General features: G+C 42.0%; 1 protein-coding gene across 1 annotated transcript; it reads left to right on the top strand.

Annotated features, from left to right (window-relative positions):
- Nucleotides 1-5,459: 5,459 nt before the first annotated feature.
- Nucleotides 5,460-20,299, top strand: LOC132578354 (uncharacterized). Its single transcript, XM_060248298.1, has 6 exons — nt 5,460-5,528; nt 6,034-6,187; nt 8,804-8,964; nt 10,368-10,571; nt 11,705-11,886; nt 14,738-20,299. The coding sequence occupies exons 1-6, from the start codon at nt 5,474-5,476 to the stop codon at nt 20,297-20,299; spliced, it is 6,318 nt and encodes a 2,105-aa protein (XP_060104281.1). The 5' UTR covers nt 5,460-5,473.
- Nucleotides 20,300-22,234: the final 1,935 nt, after the last annotated feature.

Raw genomic sequence — 22,234 nt, 5'->3', positions numbered from 1 at the left:
TCTTATAGCCAGTTTCATATCCCGAGGCAGGATCATGTGATGGTTAACACCTACCTACCCAGAGATGGCTCCCAGGAAAGAAAACAAAAGAATTTGATGGGCACTGATGGTTTGCTGACTGCAAACCATATTCTAAACAAAGAAATTAGAGTGATCAATCTAGACACGAATCGTTCCCTATTGTAACACCTTGGGTAATACAATGATAGGGGCATATGGGGCTGTTGACTGGTGATTGTCTTCAACTACTTTATTGTGTAAGAAGCTTGTCCTGATGGGCGACAGGAAGATTCTTTTGTTTAGTGAAGAGATGTTGCAGCAGCTTATTGTTGATTATTTGCCCATACATCTGCATTTCCAAAGCATTGGCTGGTCTCTAGTATGTGATACATGATGGAGACATCTCCTCTGCATGGCGATTTGCAGGAGAGAGTGTTTTCATTTTGGGACATCTCAGGAACATGGCTTTTCTCATGGCTGCTTCTGTTGTTGTCTTCTTGATGACAGTGGTGCAGTTGCTGTCTGAAGGGCTGAACAGCTTGTCAGTGAAGCACAGTCTGATGTCCTCTTAGCTTGGCAGGTATAGGCACACAATAACAGGTACTGGCAGGAAGCTTGCTGAGGCCTGGCTGGAAGCACTGCTGTGTAGACAATATAAACTAAATGTCCATATTGTGGTTGGCACAAGAGCCACATGATTACAGTCCATGGAGGCTGAATGTCCATAGCGAAGTTGGCATAGAAGCAGTGTTCCCTCTAAGCTGAGTTACAATACATTTTTAGCCCCCCAGCTCACACATTTTTGTCTCAGCTCAGGAAAAATGGCCCCAGAGCAAACTAATTTATGCAGTAGCTCACAAAGTAGAATTTTTGCTCACATGACTCTGCAGCTTAGAGGGAACACTGCATAGAAGCCATATGATTGTTGTCCATTAAAACTGAGTGTCCATAGTAAGTCTGGCTCAAGAGCCAGAGAATTATAGCCCATAATAGTTGGAGAGGGGGTCCAGGGATAACATCACCACCTTGTGTTTTTAATAATAACAATAAGGCCAGCCAATGATCACAAAACACTATTTGAGTTTTTGAGTTGTGCAGAACATTTCCTTAGGCTGGATGTTGAAGAAAACTTTTTTTTCTTAAGATAGTGGGGGGAAATAGATAGATGTTTTTCAGCTCTAAAAGTATAGTGGAACACGAAAAGGATCAATTAGTTTGCCTGCTTGTCATATATAACCATGTACATATATATTCAAATACACATAGATTTTTCAACTTGGAAATAGAAATGATAAAAGTTTCTCTTGGTTATAAAGAAATCTATGGGGTTATCTTCCTCTTTTTGAAGCCACACCAGGCATATGAGGCAGCCCCGCCTAGTGAGGAAAGCTGGCTACTGCCCTGCAACAAGCTTCCTTTATCTGTGATTTGGAGAGGGAAAAAAACTCCTTACACCTTTTGCAAAATCACATGCTGTTTACCTGCCAATTACGAACTGTACTGGTACAACTGGATAACCTAGTCTGAGTGTGTTTAGAAATTCTGAAGTACTGCTAAGGAGCCCACAGGTAAAGACTTGTACAGAGAGTTAGGAACGATGATCCTCCCATCTGGGAATTATTTCTCTCCAGTCACAGTTCACGCTTACAGGGTGGGAGAGGGAAGAAATAACACATACACACCAGGAGCTGACAAACACAGGTAAGTCTTACTGAAACAGAGAAGGAGGAATTGAGTGGATATCTTTTAAGCATATGGGATTTCTTACAAATGTGAGTATTTGTCTGAATGATATCTTTTAAATTCCGCTATTATTCCTATAACAGTTAATAAGTGTTCAGGTGGGTCTGAAGCAACAGAACAAAGTTTGAGTCCCGTGGCACCTTTAATACCATCAAAGTTTAATTTTGGGTATAAGCTTTTGTGTGCATGCACAAAAAAGCTTATACCATGGACTCAAACTTTGTACAGTTATTATGTATGACTAGCGTCTATATTCTTACGTGTATCACAGTCTTTGCGCCTTTGCATTGCTGATTAGAATTTAGTTATGAAATCATATTTCAAGCAGGATACTTCCAGTCCACATGACCAGAACTTGTATTACAATGCTTCCTATAGTCAGATATCTTAAGGTATGTTTGATCCATGGATATTTACAGGATTCATGTCAGTCAGGGCTAGAAACTTTTATTGTATTTACTCCGAAAGAGGCTAGGATTTTTCCCCTCAGGAGTACCAAGAAAAAGAGGGGGATCCTCTTATATTTGCATACATATAGAGTAATAAAACCGTTTTGTGTATAACATTTTTTGGGGGGGGGGCAATCATCACATTCAACATTGTCTTCTTTTGGGTAAATATGGGTATATTTCTAACATGCATATAAGAAAATTCCTTTAAAAATGCTGAAGTTAATTGGAGGTTACTCTTTCACAGCTTTTTTTTTGGTAGAAAAAGCTCAGCAAGAACTTATTTGCATATTAGGTCATAAGCCCTGGTGCCAAGCTAGCCAGAACTGTGTTCCTGCTCAAAAAAAGCCCTTCTCTTCCATACGTTTCTTAACTACATGCTTTGTAATGTACAAGGAATCATGTCTTACTTCAACCTACATAACTATTCCTGTGCCTCCCACGAGGAAACAAGGATGCTCTTAATAAGGGTGGAGCTGCTAATTCTGCCTACAATTTTCTGTTATAAAACTCTGTGTTCATTTTATGAACTGTAACAAAACTTTTCCATAGCAGAATGCTTTAAAGTTACAAAGTACATACTAAATTCAGCTTTGAATAGAACCAGCAGTTTATAGTGAATACAAATGGAAAATATATATTTTGAAAATAACTTGTGATTAAATCAGTGAGATATTTCAACATAATAAATATAAGGTCAACTTGCTGATATATTGCAAAGAAACATGAATGAATAAATGGAATTACCTTTTATCTAAAGCATATTATATATCTTATAAATTTAGACCATATTGGTTAACTATCAAAGGAGACAAGGGAATGCATTGATGGTCTGATATGTACAAATAAGATTACCACCCACTACCAATTTGCAGAAATGCATGTCGATTATCACAGGACTCTGTACCTTCAAACATATAGTAGTAATTAGTAAATAACTTACAGATGCTGCTAGGGTTGCCAATCCCCAGGTGGGGGCAGGGGATCCCCCAGTTTGGAGGCCTTCCCCCCACTTCAGGGTCATTAGAAAGTGGGGAGGGGGGGAGGGAAATGTCTGCTGGGCACTCCATTATTCCCTATGGAGACCAATTCCCATAAGATATAATGGAGAATTGATCTGTGAGTATCTGGGGCTCTGAGGAGGCTGTTTTCTGAGGTAGAGGCACCAAATATTCAGCATAGCATCCAGTGCCTCTCCTTAAAACACCCTCCAATTTTCAAAAAGATTGGACCAGGGGGTCCAATTCTATGAGCCCTAAAAGAAGGTGCCCCTATCCTTCATTATTTCCAATGGTGGGAAGGTATTTAAAAGGTGTGCGGTCCCTTTAAATGTGACGGCCAGACCTTCCTTTGGAGCTCAATCATGCTTGTCACAACCTTGCTCCTGGCTCCATCCCCAAAGTCCCCAGGTATTTCTTGAACTGGACCTGGCAACCTTAAATGCAGCGCCATCAGGCACCATGACAGCCACTAGCTCAGGCAGCTTGGAAAAGAAGTCAGACAAATTCATTAAGTTTATGTTTATTCACCATGATAGTTAACAGAGTATCCATAAATACTAGATACAAAAAAAGAAGGGGTTTGCCTTTGTGCTCTCCTTATGAATTTTCCAGGAGCATCCAGTTGTCTTCATTGGGATTTACCTTTAGTCTTGGTAATGCTTTCACATTATGAAAATACATGCTTGGAAGTTGAGTCATGCATATATCTCATTGTATTATACAGGGTTTTCCTCTCTTGCTGTTACACAGTAGATCTACTGCATTCCTAAACTGTTGTCATCTGTTTCTTCAGTTTGGTTGTGATCTGGTTCCCTAGGATATGAGTAGCCATCATAAGTACAGCATGCTGGATCAGACCACTAGTCCATTTAGTCCAACACACTGTTTCACACACTGCTGCTGGTATTCTTATTATAAAGTTATGTCTTGGGTCTGGCATAAGGTTACAGTTGCCAGGTCGGACTCAAGAAATATCTGGGAACTTTGGGGATGAAGCCAGGAGACTTTGGGTGTGGAGCTGGGAGCAAGGGTGTGACAAGTACAATTGAACTTGGAAGGGAGTTCTGGCCATCACATTTAAAGGGACCACATGCCTTTTAAATGCCTTCCCTTTATTGGAAAAAATGAAGGATAGGGACACCTTCTTTTGGGGCTTATAGAATTAGATCCCCTGGCCTAATCTTTTTGAAACTTGGGGGGTGTTTTGAGGAGAGGAACTGGACGCTATGCTGAAAATTTTGTGCCTCTACATCAAATAGCAGTCCCCCCCAGATATTCACAGATCAATTATCCATTATACTCTATGAGAATTGGACTCCATATAGAGTGCCCAGCAGACATCCCCGCTTCACTTTTATTTTAGTGTGTTCCTCTGTGTACACTGTATTATCTTTGTTTGGTTTTTATGTCGCTTTTATGTTTCCCTTCCCCCCCTTTGTAAATAAAAGTCTTGTATATATATATGTTTCTATAATTTGTATTTGTATTTTGTAGACCTGTGACCAGGGATTCCACTGGACCATAAGAACCCATAATGAAATTGTTTTGTAGTTTATTAGTTATTTTCAGTTATTTTTCTCCCCTCTTCCTTGCAGGTCTGAAGGGGTATAGCCTAAACTCCCTGGACCTGGATGTGTGTATTTGACACAACCCTACTTTCAGTTTTACATATGTTGCAAGTTTCCTGCTGGAAACTTCCCAGGTGTATGGGAACCTGATTTGTATAAGCACCATGGCATATGGAGAGTGAGAGAGCACTTAAGCAATCTCCTAATTTTTAAAAAACTTAAAATGGCCTTGATGGTACCATTTGCCCCATCGGGAAACCACATATATATACATGGAGTTCTCATCTGAGCAAATAATCCCCCCCCCACACCCCCTGGGGCCGCTTCAGGTCATGAAATTGGTGCGGCAACTACTTAAACACTCTGCTCCCCTCCCATAGTGCAATCCCAGTCCAAATCAGGTCTCGTGTTCCTGGAGGCAACTTACAATGAAAGTCCTCATGGCACACCTGAAGACTCTGAACCACATAGCTTGGTGATTACTCCACTAATAAATTGCTGCTACAGATATTCAAAGGTGAAGTGTAGATTGACAAAAGTAAATGTACATTATCTCTCTTTCTCCCTCTCCATCTCTCTAGTATATGTGCAGCCACCCACTTCTCCAAGGAACTCAAAATACATACACAGTTCTCCACTTACCGTACTATTTTATTTAATACTCTAGGGAATTCCAATAAATATGGCAGCTGAAGATGGAATTCCAATAAAAATGGCAGCTGAAGATGACATTGCTATTGTGGGAATAGGATGCAACTTTCCAGGAGGTAAGTCTTTAATAAGTAAAAATATTGCACCAAGAATAATATAAGCAACGGGTCTGCTATCTGCCAGAAACAGCATTTCAGCGGGGGAGGGAGTGGGGGGAAAGGCAAGTTCCATTCTGCCACTTGAAATTTTAGTCCTGATTTCAGCCCAATAATTCCAAAACCAAAATCCATAAATCACCTTTCCTTAGAAGCAACCAAAATATTACTAAACAGTGAGCAAGCACGCAAGCTGAATGTTCCGTACCAAAAAGGGAAGAGGATTATTAGATAAGAAATGTGCTAATAGCATTGTGAACCAAAACTACACTTATTCAAGCACAGATTTTTAAAAGTAAACTCAAATTTCATAAGAATTGCACAGATCAATTTGAATTTTGGCTACAATCCAAATATTAAGCCTTCTCATGAATCCTGAACAAGAGATCCTGAAGTGAGACATTTTGCAAATAAAGACAAATAAAGAAGTTTAAATCTTTGTTTTAAAAAAAAAATTATGCCACAGGCGAAGGAACTGACAGTTTCTGGGAAGTATTGGAGAATGGCAAAAACTGCACTACAGAAATCCCTCCAGAAAGATTTAACATTAGAGAGTGGTATGATGCAGATGACAGCAAACCAGGTAAAACACACACCAGCCGAGCTGCTCTTCTGGATGAGTAAGTCAAATGCCTAACGCTTTGTTCAGGTTCTCTAAACCTTTCAGGTTGGGAGTGGGGTTACTTTCCATCTGAACTGATTAATTCCCCAATTTATGAGCTTTAAATGTCTCCTAAAATGGATGAGCAATCACAGCGATAACTTACACAGAATAAATCTCCATACCGTCTGAGGTGGTTCTGAGGCGGAACTGAGGTCAAAGCTGTACATGATACGGACAGGCAAAGTTTGCTGCTGATCCCACATCTTCCCAATAGCATGTAATTTTTAAAAAGAGGCATGACATAACGACTGCTTTAGCAGCTGTCTCATTCTATCCTTCTCTTCAAGTCCCCAAAAAATCCTGGTCTACACGTTTGGCCAAGTGAGCTAAAAGTTGCTGAGGTGATAGAACAGACGACACCACTTTTAGACCATGAGTGAGGAAGTCAACATTTTTCAGTGCTTTCCTTCATAAATAATCTACTATAAGTGGAAGGCTAGCACAGTATGAGAAGGGCTACATGAGAACTGTTTTATGTTATATAATTTTTAAATTTAAATTTCCAGGGAGCTTCTCCTTGGGGGAGCGTTAAAAATGTGTGACCCTCTCACCTGCAGATGGAAATGGTACATCCCGTCCTGCGGCCTCATAATCGTACTGATCAAAGACGCAAAACAAACACAGCGGGTCGGCCAGATCATGTATTGACCCCAAATATCCCTAGAAATAAATACTTTGAGGGAAGTGATATAACGTAATGTTATTGCTGCCCATTCTACTTCCCTTAACTAACTATTCCTTGCAAGCGGGGTGTGTGTGAGAAATGCTAATGCGGTCACGTTAAATCATATGTATTTTTCCCTGACACACATATTACCAAGAAGATGTAGAGGGATATATAGATAAGTGGCTTGTACACACTTCTACATTACATGTACTTTGAGCCTGCGGAGAGACATAAAATTTAGGGCTGGGTATTTCAGCGCAATTGTTTGCCACAGAACAATGTGCATGACTGTTTTGTTTTTTGCTAGCAGAGCTAGTTTCTGGATTTGGAATATGGTTGCCAAGTCCAATTCAAGAAATATCTAGGGACTTGGGGGTGGAGTCAGAAGCATGGCTGTGACAAGCATTATTGAACTCCAAAGGGAGTTCTGGCCACCACATTTAAAGGGACTGAACACCTTTTAAATGTCCTCCCTCTATTGGAAATAATGAAGGACAGGGGCACCTTCTTTTGGGGTTCATAGAATTGGATCCCCTGGTCCAATCTTTTTGAAACCTGGAGGGTGTTTTGGGGAGAAGCAATGGATGCTATGATGAAAATGTGGTGTCTCTATCTCAAAAAATACCCACCCCCGTGAGCAGTTGGCACTGGCCTATGGGCCCCCATGCCTTTAGGGGCTCCAGGCCAGCTCCCCCCCCCCCAGTTTTTCCCTGCTTGCAGCCCTCCCAGGCTGCATGCACAGACTGCAACTGAGCCTCTCTGCCCAACTTGCCTGGTGCAGCTGATGCTGGCATCATCACCAAGTTTGCCTCTCTCTGCCTCTTCCCCACAGCTTTGTCAAAGGCGCTTTTGAGAAGGGGCCTGCAGGCTTCCGCAGGGGCCACAGGTGGTGGGGTGGCCACTCCAACTCTGATATAATTTGCGAGAGCCCCCCTGAGATTTTAACTGCCTAGAGGCCTCCACCTGTAGATTAATTCTCCATTATACCCTATGGGAATTGGTCTCCATAAGGAATAATGGAGTGACCAGCAGATATTTCCCTTCCTCCTCCCACTTTCTAATGACCCTGAAGTGGGGGGGAGGGCCTCCAAACTGGGGAATCCCCTGCCCCCACCTGGGGATTGGCAACCCTATTTTGGAAGGTCCTGTGCAGAGGGTGCCCAGGGACCCCTTCACCTCCTCTGTCCATGACTGGGACCCCCACTCATGCCTTATTTCCAGACCACCAATCACCCTATCTGTCTGTGTGTCCTTCTTTTCCCCACTCATAAGTTTCCCCCCATATAAGAACATAAGAGAAGCCATGTTGGATCAGGCCAATGGCCCATCCAGTCCAACACACACACACACACACACTGTGGCTAATAGCCACTGATGGACCTCTGCTCCATATTTTTATCTAACCTCCTTTCCTCAGTGGTGCTGGGCGGTGTATGTTGCTAGGGAAACTGCTGCCATTATACACCAGGAGTGTGTCCTTCCCGGTAGTGTGTGTTTGTGTGTGTGTGGGGGGGGGGCGCTCTATAGCAGTGGACCCTGCCAAAAACTCCAGATTGCAGCAGCAGCACCACCTCAGGCTATGCTGATGCCAGCGATGTTTGATAGTGTAGAACCTCAGGTTGCTAGCAGGCCTGGAGAAAAGATCCTGTCCCTTTAATGAAGGCTTTATGGGATGTTATTTGGCAGGTAAAGTTGTTCATCTCCATTCCATGAAAAAATTCAACTGCCTCTTTGTGCCTATTAAGCCTCTACTGAAAGTGCAGGACCTCTTTGTGAGGCCTGTTGGCAACTCAAGTTTACAGCATATAGAAATAAGCTCCAGTTTAATGTGCAGGTTTACTGGATTGTGAATCAAATTTCATATTGAATATTACACCACACCCTGCTTTTTAATTTTTTAAAAAGATTTAATACCTTCGACAACAAGCTGTTTGGCATTAGCAATGAAGAAGCGGAGCATATGGACCCTCAGCAAAAGCTGCTTCTAGAATGCACCTACAGAGCACTGGAAGATGCTGGAGTCACTACCGAAGACATCAGTGGCACCACAACTGGAGTTTTTGTGGGTGAGAAAATAGTGTGATGCAGAAAACTGGCCTAAGTATATCAAATTGATGTGAAAATAGCCTCAGCCTGGTTTATATACCTATCCTCTTAGCAGTGGCCACAAACAATGGGTTGGATTCAGCCATCTTTTACACTCCATCCCACTGAATTCTCCTCCTTACTACACTTGTCATCCAGACCCCTTACCATCTTTGTTGCTGTCCTCTGGACATGTTCCAGCTTTTCTATATCCTTCTTAAACTGTGGTGCCCGAAACTGAACACGAGGGGAGATCTAACCAGAGCAGAGAAAAGCAATACTATCACTTCACATGATAGGGGCACTATACTTCTGTTGATAAAGCCCAAAATTGCATTGGCCTTCTTAGCCACTGCATCACATTGCTGACTAGTGTACAGTCCACTAAGACCCCTGAATCCTTTTTGCACATCCTACTGGCAAGACAAGTCTCCTCACCCAGTAATTATGCATTGGATTTTTTGAACCCAAATGCTGAACTTTACATTTATCCCTGTTAAAAATCATTTTATTTGTTTTACTGCAGTTTTCCAGCCTGTCAAGATCATCCTGTATCCTGACTCTGTGTGCTGCCATATTTGCAGTATTCCCTCTTTTCCATCATCGAAATCATTTATAAAGATATTGAACAAAACAGGTCCCAGGACAGATCCTTGAGGCACTCCGCTTGTCACTCCTCTCCCAGAGGATGAAGAACCATTAATGAGCACTCTTTGGTTGCAATCTTGTTAACTAGTTACAGATCCACCTAATAGTAATAGAATCCAAACCACATTTTACCAACTTGTCACAAGAATATTATATTGAACCTTATCAAAAGCCTTACTGAAGTCAAGATAAGCCATGTCTACAGCATTTCTCTGATCCAACAAGGTAGCAACTTTTTCAGAAAAAGAGATAATGTTAGTCTGACATGACTTGTTCTTAAGAAACTCATACTGGCTCCTAGTAATCACAGCCATTCTTTCTAATTGCTCAAAGACTGACTGTTTGATGATTTGTTCTAAAACTTTCCCAGATATAGATGTAGTTATCAGAATCCTCCTTGTTCCCCTTCTTGAAGATGGGGGCCGCATTTGCCCACCTCCAATCTTCTGGCGCCTCACCTGTTCTCCAAGAATTTTCATAAGCAATGGACAGAGGCTCAGAAGTTACATCCACTAGTTCTTTTAGTATCCTTGGATGCAGTTCATCTGGCCCTGATGACTTTGTTCCATTTAAAGATCTCTAGCCAGCCCAAGCAGGCCTCACTTGCCTGGGGCTCTCCTTTCTTGTGTCGGGTTGCTTTTGGCTGGGGTGGTGGTGGCATATGCTAATGAGTTATGCTAATGAGCTCTGCCACCTATTTTTCTACAGAATGACTCCTGCTTTTTTGTATTTGCAGGTCTAATGAACCGAGACTTTGAGTCTATACGTAGAAGAGCAATTGCTGAAATTAACCATTTTGATGGCACTGAGACTTCAATGAGCATAGCAGCTAATCGGATTTCATATACTTTTAATCTGCTTGGTCCATCACTTGCTATTGATACTGCTTGCTCATCATTCCTATATGCTTTGCACATTGCCTGCAAAGCCATTAGACAAGGTACTGGGATTTAAATTAATAGATTATGAATGTACTGTAATGTGAACACTGCACATCTGAAAGTTTGGTTCTTGTTAATGTAGATCAGTACATAGACAACCAACTCTTGCAAACTGTATTCCTGTCATAGCAGGAGGTCTGACAGCCCTACCTGAACAGTCTGTGATGGTGGTGGGGGGGTCCCTTTTGATTTCACATTAGCGTTTCTCTACAGAGCATGCTTTTTGGGTGCCAAAGTTCTCAAAGCTTAAAGTTGTGCCCAGAAATAATCGTTAAAATGAAAACATCGCCTTCAAAATTCCACCATAACAAAAGGCATGCCCTGTAGAAACCCAAACCAGAAATTAAAATGGACATTTTTTGCAGTGCACAATGCAACTGCTGATAGTTTCCTCGGCAAGGCTTATTCTTCTGTATATTCTAGCTTTAATACTGGTCAGGCTTAGTTTCTACGCATGACTCTTTGTTATTCCTATCATTTGTCAAAACACAGTAAGTTAAGCAAATATATACTAATTTTAATTACTTGTATAGATTTCAGATTCAACTTTTCTTGTTGCAGCATTTGAGTTACCTTTATTCAGACTGTGAGTTAAAGACTGGCCCAGTGCCAAATAAAGACTGCCTTCCACTTTTCCTTTTTCTTCTTCCCTGCCTTTCCAAGTAATTATCAGCTCATCTGCCATATCCATGTATCTCCAGCATCCCTCAAGCACACCTCAGTTCTACTGCTCTAGCCAAGCTGGCAGAGGCAGAGCAGATTAACTCCTACTTGCATAGGGTTCATAGTGTGGCACCCTTTCTGTGAGGTTTATCAAAAACATCTGGCTGGGCTCCATAGAAAATGGAATTCTGGAATTGATGGGTGCCAGGGTCATGGTTTGCCAAGGGAACCAATGAATAGCCTTTTGTGCTAGACCTGTGTGGGTCCCTGCACAAAGTAAAGTTGTGGGTCATCATACTAAAAAGGCTGGGAATCATTGTTCTATGGTTCTGAGATAAAATATATGTGTTTGTAAGACAATTACTCTGTGGCATAAGTCACCAGTTCTTGGGAGCCATGCAACTGGAACACCATTCTGTCACTTCCATATTTTAAAGCTTGAACTATGCTTTAATGTATTCTGCTACAGGAGACTGTGAAGCTGCTTTGTGTGGAGGAGTGAACTGTATCATAGATCCTCGGACATTTGTATCATTGAGTAAAGCAAAGATGATTTCTCCTGATGGAATCAGCAAACCCTTTTCTAGAAAGGCCGATGGCTATGGAAGAGGAGAAGGCTGTGGTGTTCTTTTGTTAAAGCCACTGGCAAAGGTAGATGTATTGCATCAAAAATATTTTTTATGTGGCACATAATCATTACCAGTTATTCTCACATGTCAAGACCAACACCAGAAGTTTGGAATTGAGATGTTAAATTTCCTCAGTTTGGAACTTCAGAGAGAGCCAGTTTGGTATAGTGGTTAAGTGTGCAGATTCTTATCTGGGAGAACTGGATTTAATTCCCCACTCTTCCACACGCACCTGCTGATGTGACCTTGAGTCAGTCATAAGTTCTCACAGATTTGTTCTGCTCAAGAGTAGTTCTGGAAGAGTTCTCTCAGCTTCACCTACCCTACAGGTGTCTGTTGTGGGGAGGGGAAGAGAAAAGAGATTGGAAGCCACTCTGAGACTCTAAAGGGTAGGGTATAAATCCACTCTCTCTTCTTTCCCTTCCTCCTCCTTCTCCTTCCCAGTTGATCCTAAATCTGCCTGAAGTTTGTGCTCAGCCTGTAAATAGTTCAGTTCCACATCAAACATCATGCCCACTGCCACAGTGCCTCTTTGCCTCTCCCACTGAAGCCTATCTGGCAGTGGTGGTAGCAGTGACATTTCTTGGGTCTTGCAGTAGCAGGATGGGTGGCAAAACACAGGGAAATATAGTGGTATAAGGACCCAGAGGGCCTTGGAACTATAATTCTGCAGGATCTGGGAACTCAGCAGTGCCTTGGATACCAGGATGCTTACAAAATACATTTTCTTGGTGTTCTTGGTTCCTTAAAAGGACTTAAATGCCATAGAGGGTAATCATTGAAATATTTTTAATCCCAGTTCTTCCACATTGGAGACTCAACACAAAACAGTATCAAACTAATTAAAATAAGAATAAAAATACATCATGAAGATGTCTAGGGCTGGTACAGGCTTTGCCAGCACAGCTCATAGAGGGCCACACGGCCTGCAAGCCACAGACTAAGAGCCAAAAGATCCCCAAGGCTTGTGGCTGTGGCCCAGCTAGGACCAGACTTTATGTTATCTGAAACACATGACTGATAGTATTCCCAGTATCATACAGACCATGATTCTGTTGCTATATGAACACCATAGGTAAGTTATGAGTAAACAAGATGAAGACAGCAAGGAAAAGGGATTTGCAAGGATATTATGGGGGCTTCCAGGTCTCACTGCACTCTGGGTAGCCAGGTCACTCCTGACCATCAGCAGGGAGGTAGGGTTGCCAGATCCAGGGTGGGACATTCCTGGAGGTTTAAGGATGGAGCCTGGAGGGGACAGAGGTCTCATTGGGGTAAAATGCCATAGAGCCCACCCTCCAAAGCATCCATTTTCTCCAGAGGAATGGACCTGCAGTCTGGAGATGAACTGTAATTTGGAGGGGGGGTTCCCAGGTCCTACATGGAGGCTGGTATTCCTACTGCCTTCTGAAGTGGGCTCTGTTTTTAGTTACATCACTGGGAGCAGGGCCAGATTAACAATTAGGCCACGTAGGCACTGGCCGAGCGGCCCCCATGCCTTTAGAGGTCCTAGGCTGGCTTTTCCCTACAGTTTTCCCCCTGCATGCAGCTCTTGGAATCTGCACACAGAGCCACTCTATGCCCAACCTGCCTGCTACGGCTGCTGCTGCCATTGTGCTTCTCCCTTGCAGCTTTGTCAAAGGTGCTTTTGAGAAGTTGCCTGCAAGCTGCAGTGGGGGCCATGAGGGCAGGGCAGATGCTCCAATTCTAAGATAATTTGCAAGTGCCCCCCCCCACTGATTTTGACTGTCTAGGGGCCTACACAGGGTTTAATACGGCACTGACTGGGAGTAGCACAAACAGATTACAAACTTGGAACGGAACCAAGTTTAAAATTAACCAAGTTTGGCCCTATAGTAGGTCTCCGAGGATCAAAACACACAATATATATATTTATAAGATGACTCTAGGTTTCCTAAACCCAAGTTGTCTTCCCAGCAGTCACAGATCAGCTGCAAGAGTGACATTTTACAGATCAGAAAGAGTCTTTTCAGCGTGATCTATTATTTGGACAAAATGGCTTTGGGGAAGGGGAGGGCAGGGCTGGGGAAGAGAGGGTTCATAATGGCATAGAGTCCACCCTCCATAGCAGCCATTTTCTCAGTTGTCATTCCAAGTGATGTCCAGGCCCCACCTGGAGATTGGCAACCCTACATGAGTCCTCCTAAAACACACACACACACACACACACACACACACACCAGGCAGGAGTTCAAGCCAGTTTAGACTTCCTCTGATCTTTGAAATGTCACTCTTGCAGTTGATATGTGAATGCAGGAGAAAGAAGTTGAATTCAGGAAACTGAAAGTTATCTAGTGAAAAAACATATTGTGTATTTTGGCTCTTAAGTGAGTCCATTCTGAATTCAGATCATCACCATTTATAGTCTGCTTTCTTATTGGGACTTGAAGCAGATTACAACCAATCAATTAGATTACAAATATATAATATCACTCAATCAGTAAGCAGGTTTAAAGGCATACCAGTTTAAAGGCATAACAGCAAAGTTTCCTTGAGGGTACACCGTCTTTACAGACATATGTTCTTTTACACTGTACAAAATGTTAATGATAAATGCTGTGATCTGAGAGGAAGGAAGAGCAACAGAAGTCTGTACATGGTAAATAGAGTTGATGGTGGGACTACTGGAGGGGGTTTTGGTAGATGTGTCACAAGCTAACAATCTGGTTGGGGGAAACATGACATGGAAAGACAATGAGAATATGGGAAGGAGGGAATTCTATTCTGGAAAAGGGGTAAAGATTTTTTTAAAAATCAAACAGTAGATGATCTTTAATAAAAATAAATGTGATTAATGCAATAGTTATTTTATCTTGAATATAACAAATATTCCTTCCCTTCCACATGAACAGGCAAAAGAAGATTTCAACAAAATATGGGGCACTATCAGCATCAGTGCCGTCAATCAAAATGGAAGATCTGTCACTCCAATCACCAAACCATCTCAACAGGAACAGGAAAACTTGCTACGTAGCATTTATCCTTCTCATGTCGATCCATCCATGCTGCAGTATATTGAGGCCCACGGCACAGGAACCCCTGCCGGAGATCTCACCGAGGCCGAGAGTATTGGCAACGTCATTGGTAAAAAGAGGCCTCCTAACCTGCCTGTTCTCAAGATGGGCTCCGTTAAAGGGAACATTGGGCACACGGAGTCGGCTGCTGGGGCTGCAGGCTTAATCAAGGTTCTTCTCATGATGCACCATGGAAAGATAGTCCCCTCATTACACTTTTCTGAGAGCACTAGCAGCATTGATACACAGAAATTAAATCTCTCCATTCCAACTAGTGTGGAGAAGTGGGAGGAGTCTAGTGAATTTGGCAGGGTGGCTGGGGTCAACTGTTTTGGATTTGGGGGCACTAATGCCCATGTTGTTGTCAGACAGGTTAAACAAACCCCAATTCTTCCCTCAATCAAAAGGCCTGTTGAATTGTTTGTCCTTTCAGCGGCTTCCAGTCACTCTCTCAAACTAGCACTGGAAGACACCGCTAGACGTGTGAACACAAGTGATTCAGTAATGCTCCCAAATCTGGCCTATACATCTGCCTGCAGGAGAAGCCACCTAAACTTCAAATATAGAAAAGCATTTGTGGTGTCTTCTCTGCAAGACTTAGAGCAGCAGCTTCTGTCTGCAGCTGAAATGGAAATGGTTCCATCCAAGAAAGCTCCACAACTGATTTTTGTCTTCTCTGGTAACAGCTTGAATTTCCAAGGGATATGTAAAATCCTTCTGAGAACTGAGCCAATATTTAGAGAGAAGTGTCTTGAAATTAAACAATTATTCCAGGAGCTGTCTCCCACTGGAATACTGGAATTGACTGAAAGCAGACATGAGAATCTGACAAGGCCCGAAATAGCCCAGCCCTTACTCTTCATCCTTCAGGTGGCCTTGGTCGCTCTCCTGCGGCACTGGGGAATGAAGCCAGCTGCTGTTCTTGGCCACTCGATTGGCGAGGTTGCTGCTGCCCATTGTGCCGGCTTTATTTCCCTGGAAGATGCTGTCAAGGTCATCTATCACAGGAGCAGGTTAGAGGCAAAGGTCACAGGAGGCAGAATGCTGGTTGTTGGTAACATCCCTGTTCAAGAGGTGCTGGAAGCCATTGGCGCGTACTCTGGGAAGGTCTGCATTGCAGCATTTAACAGCCCTCAGTCTTGTACCTTGTCAGGAGATGCAGATTCCATCAATGCCATTCAGAAAGATCTAGCTAAATTCTTTGGTGGAAGAGATATATTCCTTCACAATTTAAATGTACCAGTTGCATATCACAGCCACATGATGGATCCAGTACTGCCAGAGTTGGCACAAAGTATATCAGCGTTAAAGAAAGGGAAGCCAGAAATTAATCTAATTTCCACCGTAACAGGGAAGGCGGCTTTGGATGATGATTTTGTCACAGGCAACTATTGGGCCAGACAGTCTAGAGATCCTGTGCTGTTTGCACAGGCTATAACAACTTCAGCGAAAGACAAAGAACATACTGTATATGTAGAAATAGGTCCTCACAGAGCATTTCACAAGTTCATCAATGAAACATTAGGAACACAAACTCAAGTCTTCCCTGCCTTACAATTAGACAAAGAGTATGTGACACTAATTACGCTTATAAAAGACATTTTTGCGTTGGGATTTAATGTGAACTGGCATCACTTCTATGTAGGGTATCAAAATGTACCATCACCCTGTCCGAAATATCAGTTTGATCATAAGAACTTCATGCCACATTTGAACATTAACCAAGAAACAATTAATTGGTTGGGAAGCTCAAGCCATCCTTTGATTTGCAAGGCAAACCCTGACAACACAGAATTTATCTGCTCTGTCTCTCCGTCACTGACACCATATTTGTATGAGCATAAGAACCATAGTGTGGCCTTAGTCCCTGGTGCTTTTTTCATAGAACTTGTTCTGGCAGCTGTAGTGAGAAACTCAAAACCCAAAATACCTTTAAAGTCGTGTAAGATGAATATAACATTTATTGCACCATGCATTTTAAATGACGATTCCCATGAACTGAAGATTAAAGTAGAGTCACAAAAAACAATGTCAGAATTCAGAATACTATCTGAATCAGCTAATATAGTATGTGCTTCAGGAAAAGTAACAAAGACTTCTGAAATGCCACTGGAGGAAAAGAGCATTTCCTTGCCAGACATTTTTCAGAGGTGTAGATCTGTTATTAGTGAAGACAAAGTCTATGAAGCATTGTCACAATTTGGATTCCCTTATGGTCCTACTTTCAAGCAGCTAGGTGATGTGTTTCATTGTGAAGAGCTGAAGGAAGCAATAACAACTCTTAAAGTGAAGAGGCAGACAGCAGAAGAAATGTCTGATTATTGCATCCATCCAATGATTTTGGATTGTTTGCTACAAATGGCAGGAGTTCTAGCCACAGTTACTTGTAGGAACAAAGTTGGCTTTCTTTCCGGCATAAGCAGCCTTGCAGTGGCTCGATCTTTGGAAGAAGAAATGAAACTGTATTTGAAAACAAGCTCATCCACTGAAGACTACATAGAGTTTTGCGGGGGCTTCATTGATAACCATGGCTTTGTTTTGGCAGAACTGAAATGTGTTCGGATCACCTTTGTCAAGGAAATTTGCAGGAAAGAGAATGATCTATTGTTTGAAAATAAGTGGAAAGAAATAACATCTGATGAAAGGTCACAAAATCTGCCCAAAGCACCAAGAGTAGTAGTGTTTGCTGACAAATTTGGAATAGCACAACAACTCAAGAATTACTTACATAGTGAATCAAGGTTTATAATGTATCAGGACTGGGACAAACGATTGGCATCAAAGAAAACGGACCCAAATGGACAAGATAGGATGAACCTGGAGCTACAGGGCTACCATGATGTTCTGTTTATGTGGGGAATCCAAAAACTAAATGAAACGTTACCAGATAAAGTCCTAAAGTATTTAGTGAGGTGCTGTGAGGCATTTCGGCAAGTTGTTACTGCATTATGGGAAAAGAAGGCCAGCTGTTCAATCACAATAATAACCTACAGGACATCAGGAGGGACAGTAGATCACATAAATCCTGGCTTTGGGCTGTATGGGCTGGCTCGAACATGTATGATTGAAGTCCCTGAAAGCACATTTCAGATTATTGATATTAGCTCTACAAGCGCAGCTGACATCTCAGCCTTAGCAGATGTTTTGGTGAAGTATAAAGCACAGCATTATCCTGAAGTCTGGATTAACGAAGGAAGAATCTATAGTGCTGAAATTAGGCGCACCCAGATTGAAGCCACAGCATTCAATATACCTTCCCAGCCCCTTCAGAAGTCAGAAATGTGCCTGTTACATATATCTCATCCATACAAAGTGAATAATCTGTCAGCTAAAGTTGCCAGGTCAAGTAATCCTCTTGGCAGCTACAGTGTTGAAGTTCAAACTGGAAGAATCAGCATCCACTCAGAAGATTATTTTCCAGTTAGCATTTCTAGCTGTAACTTTGGGAAAACTTTATACTGGACTTCACATACAACAGATAAACATAAACTATTAATGCTAGACTTCAGTGGAACTGTAACAGCAACAGGTAGTGAAGTGAAGAAGATTAAGGTAGGAGATCATGTCGTTTCATGCTATCCAATTTCTGCAGCTTCGGAAGCTAGTATTCCAGAAACAGTTTGTATTAATACCCAGAAATTTCCATGCTTTAGAAATGTTCCATGTATGTCATTTTTCTGGATAGCATGGGTAGTTTTTCAGCAAACATTGCCAAAGCCCAAACATGGTGAAATCTTAGGCATTATTTCCACTGAGCCGGAGTCAGTTTTGTGCAAAGTCCTTGCTTTTTCAGCCCAGGAAGCAGGATGGAAAACAATACCTACAAACCATATGACTGGTTTATGGCAACGGGTTAATCAGTGTAATGCACTGATTTTTCTGCCCCCGCTCAATGGAATTGTTAAAGAGGCTCTAACTTGTCTTTTCCATCTTCAAAACATTGTATTGGTTCATGGTAATCAGGAGCCAGAATGTCTGCGGCATCTGATTGGAAGTGGTCAAGAAAATATCCGCATCCATACGGTTAATTTAATCCATATTTTCCAGAAAGCATCTCTGATACAGTCCCAGAAGGATATGTACTGGTGGCTCAAATCACTTAATGTGAAACAATTAAAACATCTCCCATTTTCTATTTTCCAGCAAGCTGGAAAGTCTGAAATAACAGATATTGCTAAATCCTATTTCAATTGCATTAGTGTCCCAGTTGCAGTACTCAAAGACGATTTGGAGGATATTAAGACATCAGATGTAACAAATATTCAAACAGATAGAAAACTATTTAAGCAGAATGCAGTTTACATAATCACAGGGGGACTCACTGGTCTTGGCTTCGAAACAGTAAAATTTGTAGCTCAGAACGGAGGGGGTCATATTGCTATATTTTCATGCACAAACCCAGATGCTGAGATGCAAAAGGAAATAAATAATCTTCAGGATCAATGTGAATGCTGCAGAATAGTCAGCTTGCAATGCAACGTTGCTTTCAGTTCTGAGGTTGAGAAGGCTGTGAAGTCGATCAATAAATTTTTTCCAAACTGTCCAGTCAAAGGAGTATTCCACAATGCCATGGCTTTACATGATGGCTGTCTTGACAAACTGACCATGTCTGACTTTGAGGAAGTTTTAAAACCAAAGGTAGCAGGAACAATCAACCTTCATCGTGCTACTCTAGGACAGATGCTTGACTATTTTGTATGTTACTCATCTGTTTCGTCCCTTCTTGGAAATGCGACACAGTCAAATTATGCAGCTGCTAATTCCTTCCTAGATCTTTTCTGCCACTATAGGAGGAACAGTGGCCTTTCTGGGCAGTCCATTAACTGGGGTGCCTTAAATCTGGGTGCACTACTAGGTCCACACCATCATCAAAGAATGTTACAAGCCAAGGGTATAGAGGTTCTGCAAGCGAATGAAATACATGAATATCTTTTGAAAAATTTAATTATGAACAATCCCCAGCAAGCTGTGGTGAAATTCGATTTTCATACTTTAGCTAGTCATGTTTTATCTCACAACTGGTCGCTCAGGAGTCGTTTGTATAACCTTGTCTCTGAAGAGATAGGTAGCAATTTTGAGCTTACTGGTAAAGCAGCTGCAGGACAGAATAACTCTCAAGATAGGCCTGAAGACTACATGATTTCACTTTTGAATAGCCTCTGTGACACAACCCCTGGTACTCTTTCAGTGCATTCCTCACTCTCATCATTGGGCCTGAATTCTGTGTTAGCTCTTATGCTGCAGAAGCATGTCTTTGTGGAAAAGAGAGTGGAAATACCTCTTCTGAAAATACTTGACCCTCACTCAACTGTCTTAACTCTGATTTTACATTTGAAAGAAAATTTGAACACATCAGGTTCTTATGTAGCTGACGATATTGATGATGGTAGTTGGTTGTAGGAACACGCCCCGCCCCCCGGTCTGTTAAAACAATCAAGTACTTTTTTTTTGCACCTAAGCAGTTCTGTAGTTCCAAATTAATGCTATCATTATCAACTAAGCAACCATGTTGCTCATCTCCAGTTTAGAAACATACTTAGCATGAATACCTGGGTATGCCTAACACTCTAGCCCCACACAAGAACTGCTGTAAAAGGGCACAGAAGAAGGCTTCTACCAGCATGGCTATAACTGCATCCTGTACATGATGGATGGAGCAAGTCCATCTTGTCCTGCTTGTAACGACACCTTGCAAATCTGTATGGTATTACTTGTAACTACATAATGTGTGGTCATAGTTAGCCTTCCGGTTACACAGATACATTTGAGCAAACTGATGGACAAATCAACCTGTTTGCACATTAAACTTGCACTAACACTTGCACTTCTACTTCGTTTTGTAGAAAAATAGGTGGTGGAGCTCATCCAGGGATTGTTATGTAGCTGCACCTACTATTCAATGAACAAGGTGGGAAGGAGGAGGTGGAACTGTCAGAAAGATTCAGGAGCTCTGCTCCTGTGAGCTCCTGCTGAATCCAAGGCCTGATTAAGCCTAAAGCTTTTTTATACTGAAGCTTTACAGAGAAAAATCTTTAAGCCAATAGAGACCATATTCTTAAACAAAGGTCTTTCTCTCAGGGACAATATTAAAAAAGGGGGAAAGTTCTTGAAGAACACTTCCACATTCCATACAGCTGCAGATGGGTCAAAAGCAATAGTAAGCTGACCTAGTGCTTTGGGAAGGGTCCAAGGCACCCCAGAATAATCCAGCATCACCCTAGTAACTGAACTTCCAGCAACCCATAAACTGGCTTTGGCTAGGGGTTTTTTTTCTTCTTTTGATATGTTAAGGTATAGAAGAAAGATGAATTTCAGATTTATACCCCGCCCTTCTCCCTGAATCAGAGACTCAGAGCGGCTTAAGAACATAAGAGAAGCCATGTTAGATCAGGCCAATGGCCCATCCAGTCCAACATTCTGTGTCACACAGCGGCCAAATATATATATATATATATATATATATATATATATATATATATATATATATATATATATATATATACACACACACACACACACACACACACACACACACTGTGGCTAATAGCCACTGATGGACCTCTGCTCCATATTTTTATCTAACCCCTTCTTGAAGGTGGCTATGCTTGTGGACGCCACCACCTCCTGTGGCAGTGAATTCCACATGTTAATCACCCTTTGGGTGAAAAAGTACTTCCTTTTATCCGTTTTAACCTGACTGCTCAGCAATTTCATCGAATGCCCACGAGTTCTTGTATTGTGAGAAAGGGAGAAAAGTACTTCTTTCTCTACTTTCTCCATCCCATGCATTATCTTGTAAACTTCTATCATGTCACCCCTCAGTCGATGTTTCTCCAAGCTAAAGAGCCCTAAGCGTTTCAACCTTTCTTCATAGGGAAGGTGTTCCAGCCCTTTAATCATTTTAGTTGCCCTTTTCTGAACTTTCTCCAATGCTATAATATCCTTTTTGAGGTGCGGCGACCAGAACTGCACACAGTACTCCAAATGAGACCGCACCATCGATTTATACAGAGGCATTATGATACTGGCTGATTTGTTTTCAATTCCCTTCCTAATAATTCCCAGCATGGCGTTGGCCTTTTTTATTGCAAACGCACACTGTCTTGACATTTTCAGTGAATTATCTACCATGACCCCAAGATCTCTCTCTTGGTCTGTCTCTGCCAGTTCACACCCCATCAACTTGTATTTGTAGCTGGGATTCTTGGCCCCAATGTGCATTACTTTGCACTTGGCCACATTGAACCGCATCTGCCACGTTGACGCCCACTCACCCAGCCTCAACAGATCCCTTTGGAGTTCCTCACAATCCTCTCTGGTTCTCACCACCCTGAA

The sequence above is a fragment of the Heteronotia binoei genome, chromosome 10 (genome assembly GCF_032191835.1).
Source record: "Heteronotia binoei isolate CCM8104 ecotype False Entrance Well chromosome 10, APGP_CSIRO_Hbin_v1, whole genome shotgun sequence".
Lineage (NCBI taxonomy): Eukaryota > Metazoa > Chordata > Lepidosauria > Squamata > Gekkonidae > Heteronotia > Heteronotia binoei.
Note: the sequence above shows the minus strand (reverse complement) of the source record. Positions and strands in the feature narration are given on the sequence as shown.